At 61.9% G+C, this 4143-nt stretch overlaps 1 protein-coding gene across 1 annotated transcript in view; it reads right to left on the bottom strand.

Annotated features, from left to right (window-relative positions):
• Positions 1-4135, bottom strand: part of LOC104074881 (talin-1) — a gene marked incomplete at its 5' end in the record, with an annotated part of 14824 nt that extends 10689 nt beyond the window's left edge. The window contains 13 exons of the mRNA XM_009575179.1: positions 16-170; positions 293-425; positions 774-955; positions 1209-1349; positions 1438-1599; positions 1933-2076; positions 2264-2386; positions 2563-2652; positions 2822-2915; positions 3007-3146; positions 3481-3678; positions 3844-3954; positions 3992-4135. Of these exons, the coding sequence (XP_009573474.1) occupies positions 16-170; positions 293-425; positions 774-955; positions 1209-1349; positions 1438-1599; positions 1933-2076; positions 2264-2386; positions 2563-2652; positions 2822-2915; positions 3007-3146; positions 3481-3678; positions 3844-3954; positions 3992-4135 (1817 nt within the window). The remainder of the gene's footprint in view (positions 1-15; positions 171-292; positions 426-773; positions 956-1208; positions 1350-1437; positions 1600-1932; positions 2077-2263; positions 2387-2562; positions 2653-2821; positions 2916-3006; positions 3147-3480; positions 3679-3843; positions 3955-3991) is intronic.
• Positions 4136-4143: the final 8 nt, after the last annotated feature.

The raw sequence follows: 4143 nt of genomic DNA, 5'->3' as shown, positions 1-4143 counted from the left end.
CCCCCCCCGCCGTGAGCTCCTCCACACGCACTGAGCGCCTCGTCAGCAGCTCCCCATCCCTGTGTTACCTTGTGCCCCAGCTGCGAGGCCTCGGCCCGCGCCGCACTGGCCACGGGCTCAATCAGGTTGCTGATCTCCTGGACAGCCGTGATCATCTGGTTGTGCAAAGCCTGTTGCAAAGAGAGGGCGTTGCGTGAGGCTGCAGCAGGGCTGGGGTCACCGCGTCCAGCTGGGAGCCGGGGGGAAGGATGCCCGCCCCCGTTAAGCTTGCAGCAGCGTGTCCCCGACCCACCTCCTGGGAGATATCTTCTCGGGGGGCCAGCTGCTGGCTGATGGCAGCGAGAGAGGCCTGGTCCACCTCCCGCATGCATCTGTTCAGGACCTCAATGGCCTCGTCGCACTCCCGCTGTCCTGGAGCTTTGTCCCTGAGTGACAGATGGATCAGCCCAGCGCTGGCAGGTGCTAAGCCACCCCTTTTCCCCCAGCCTCGGCTGGTGCCAGTGAAGGGCAGGAGCCCTCTCCTGGGTTTTGGGGCAACCCAGCATCATAAAGCCCGGGCATGCCAGCATGCATTCCCATCAACCCGTGCCAGAGCTAGAGGAGCAGCTCCCGCGCAGGACAAGAGGGACGGCATCTTCTGTCCCATCCCTTGCTTCCCTCCGCTGGCAGCAGCCAAGGAGATGAGCCAAAACATCCCCAGGGATGCTCGCTCAGAGCAGGGGTACCTGCCAGCAGGGACACAACCACAGTCAAGCAGGCAGGGCTTTCCTCACCTCATGTTGGTGATCAGCTTCTTGATGGAGTCTGAGACAGTGCGAGAGTGGCCAGCCAGCACTGACCACTGCGGCGGGTCCTTGGGGTTGACAGCCAGAGAGCGGGCAGTCTGGATGAGGCCAGCAGAGCTCTCCAGCATGGTCTTGGCCGAAGAGACGATGGGCTCCATGGCTCTGCGTCCCTGCACAGGGAGATGATGGGCTGGTGAGGCAAGGGACTGTGCATGGGAAGTTACTCCTTCTCCCGCGACCCTTACCCCGGAGCAGCCCCTCGAAGCCCAAGGCTTGCTGCCACCTCTCCGTCACACGCCCCCAAGGCACCAGCCCCGCACTGGGACTCCACCCCAAGCTCAGAAGGAGACACAGCTCCTCCCCACCTTACAGCAGCCCCTGTGACAGCCACGCCACATCCTCCCTGCCCCTGTGGCATCCCACCTCTGGGCTGATCTGGGCAGGAACGGTGGCAAACTCCGGGTTGGAGGCGAAGGCCGTCAGGTTATCCACGGCCTCTATGAGAGGGGCAGTGGCAGCGCGGCACCGCTCCCGGTTCTCCTCGTTGAACTCGCCATCCAGGGCCTGGTATGGAGAGATCAGAGCAATTATCCAACCCCCACCACGCCCCAAATCCCATCCCCAACACGGTGCCCCCGCAGAGAGACCGCACCTTGATGGTCTTCACCAGGTTGGCCGTGCTGTTGGCCACCTCCTTGGCCGACTGGACGAACTGGCGCTTGGCCACAGGGTTGGCAGTGCGGGAGGAGGCCAGGCGGCATGTGTTGCACAGGGCTGAGGTGTGCTTCGCTACAATGGTGGCTGCTGACAGCACCTGTGGGGAAGAGCAGGATAAGGCAGGATCCACCATGACTTCCCATCCCCGCAGCTCTCCCTTCACACCAGCCCCACGTGGGGCACCACTGACTACAGGGGTCACCCCTGGGACCCCAGAAGGATCACTGAGGTCCTGCACACCCATACAGCCCCCCATCTGGACTGTCACTGTGGCACCAAAGGTGCCAGCTCGTTCCCAGTACACCTGATGGGTCCTGATGAGACACTAGCCATAATCTTGGCCAACTCTTGGGACGCAGCTCTTCCAACTAGCCTCACACTCCCTTTTGTGCAAAAAAATGCCCCTAACGGTGCCCCACCTCATACTCACCTGGGACTGGGTGCAGGCAGGGTCCACCAGGTTCTGGCAGGCCATCTGGATGGCTTGGTTAGCTCTGGCAAACTGAGTGGGGTCTACCAAGCCCTGCTGTCCAGCCTGGCTGTTGGGGTCCGAGACCCCCACAAGGTAGGCAGCCTAGGAACATGAGAGAGGCAGTGAGAGAGAGCTTGCACATGGCAGGGAGGCTCAGAGCAGGCATGGGCTGTGGCGAAGGCTGACAGCACCATCCCATGGGGCCAGGCTTGGAGGGGCAGGGGAGGGGGTGCATAGAGCAACTATGCACCAGGGGTAACGCTCAGGGCTGGGACCGAGCGTGTCGCACCTGGGCAGCTGCCTCCGTCAGCCCGCAGAGAGCTTTGGAGGCGGCACTGATGGAGTCGCCGAACTCGGGCAGTTTGCTGTTCTTGGCATTCTGGGAGATGCCAGCCATGGACTCGCCCAGCACCTGCAGGACACACCATGCATCAGTTAGAGACCACCTCCCGCTCCCACACCGTGCTCCCAGGCTCAGAGCTTACTGTGCTTCATCAACAGGGGAGGAACCACCTTTCCCTTTGCCCCCACATCCTTCCCAAACCTCTCCATCCTTCCCCAAACCTCCACCTCCAGCTCAGGGCTCACCTTAGAGTTCTCCATGACACTGTCAAGGCAGTTGAAGTAGGACATGTCATTGACGGTCTGGGTGGGGTTCTCCAACAGCTCCTTCACCGTCTGTAGGGACACAGGTGTCACATCCAAGGGAAGGGTCCGCACCCTCCACTTGCACCTCCTCTTTGCTCCCTCCTGTCCCTTGCAGCGGGGTGCAGCTCCTGCCTCCCCACCATCTCACCACCCAGCCATCTTGGCCCCTCCACTGCCTCGTCAAGACGTGGCTTCTCACCTCCAGCTCCCGCAGGGCGTTGTCGCACTCCTTCTGGCCTGGCGCCTGCTGGGTGCACATGGTGATCAGTTGGTTAATGCTGTCGGTCACGGCCCTGCCGGGAGAAAGACCCACGGATCAACACCGGCTCTGCCACTCAGACCAATTGCTACAGCAAACAGCTCACAGGGAGCGGTTTCTCCTACCGTGCTGCTGCTGCCAGCTGATTCTTGAGGTTGGGGGCTGTGGGGTCAGCGGAGAGCGCCTTTGCAGCCAGCAACAGCTTGCTAGAAGACATGGAGATGCTCTTCAAGTTCGACACCACCTGTGCCTGGTCTTCCTTATTCTGCAAGGAGCCAAGAAGAGTTACCTGCAGCAGGTTTCCAAGCTTCACGCCCACCCTGGGTCTTCTCCAGTGGTTTTCAAACTGAGCCGGTTCCCTTCACCTAAATTGTCCGCCAACAGCAAGGATACGGCGGCAATGCTTGCTGAACAAACCCAAGCCACTTTCTCCCTGCTGCTGCAGTTTTGCACAGTCCTAGACCCCATCTTACCAGCTGCGCTGGCCACAGCCACCCTAACCACCGCTGCCCGGCCACCCTGCCTGGGATCAGCTGCCTTCCCAGGCACCCCAAACCTCTCACTATACCCAGGATCCCCCAACAGGCATTTGCTCTCACCGGGGACTGGCTGGCCATCTCCACTCCCGCCTGCAGGAACTCATTGAAGTCCTGCCCAAATTTGCCGGAGGACTTGGCCAGGTCTTGAGGGGTGCCACGCGATGCCTGCACCAGCTCGTTGGCAGACTGGTTGAGCCCCGCGGCCGCCCGGTTCAGCTGGCTCTGCGCCTCCTGGAAGTTCTTGGTGCTGGGAGGGAACTGGAGGCAGAGAGAGGGGTCAGGAGAGGCAGCGAGGAGGATGGAGATGGAGGTTGAAGGTCTGGCACGTGCTTGGGAATATGCTACAGAGGAACCCGGTGTGGACGGACCGGCTCACATACCTACAAGGCTTCCCCCTTCCCCTCCCGTCCCTGCTCAGCTCACCGAATCCGCAAGCAGCCTCTTGCTGGCCTCTCCCACCATGCGGATGGCAGCATCCACGTCCCGCTGCCCTGGCAGGCAGTTGACGCAGCGGCTCAGGGCCTGTGACACCGCCTAGCCCCATGCCCTTCCTTGGGCTGGCAGGGGGTACTGAGGTCCCCTCTCCCCCTACCTGGGCTAGGCGCTGCTGGCTCTCCGGGTCACCGGGCTTGGCCACCGCTTTCCGCGCCTCCTCGATGAGGTTGTTGGCTTTATCCATGACATCGCTGGCGCACTCCAGCATGGCGCTCTGTGCCTGCGGGT

Source organism: Fulmarus glacialis, unplaced genomic scaffold, assembly GCF_000690835.1.
Source record: "Fulmarus glacialis isolate BGI_N327 unplaced genomic scaffold, ASM69083v1 scaffold22970, whole genome shotgun sequence".
Classification (NCBI taxonomy): Eukaryota; Metazoa; Chordata; class Aves; order Procellariiformes; family Procellariidae; genus Fulmarus; species Fulmarus glacialis.
This window is presented reverse-complemented; position numbering and strand designations above follow the sequence as displayed.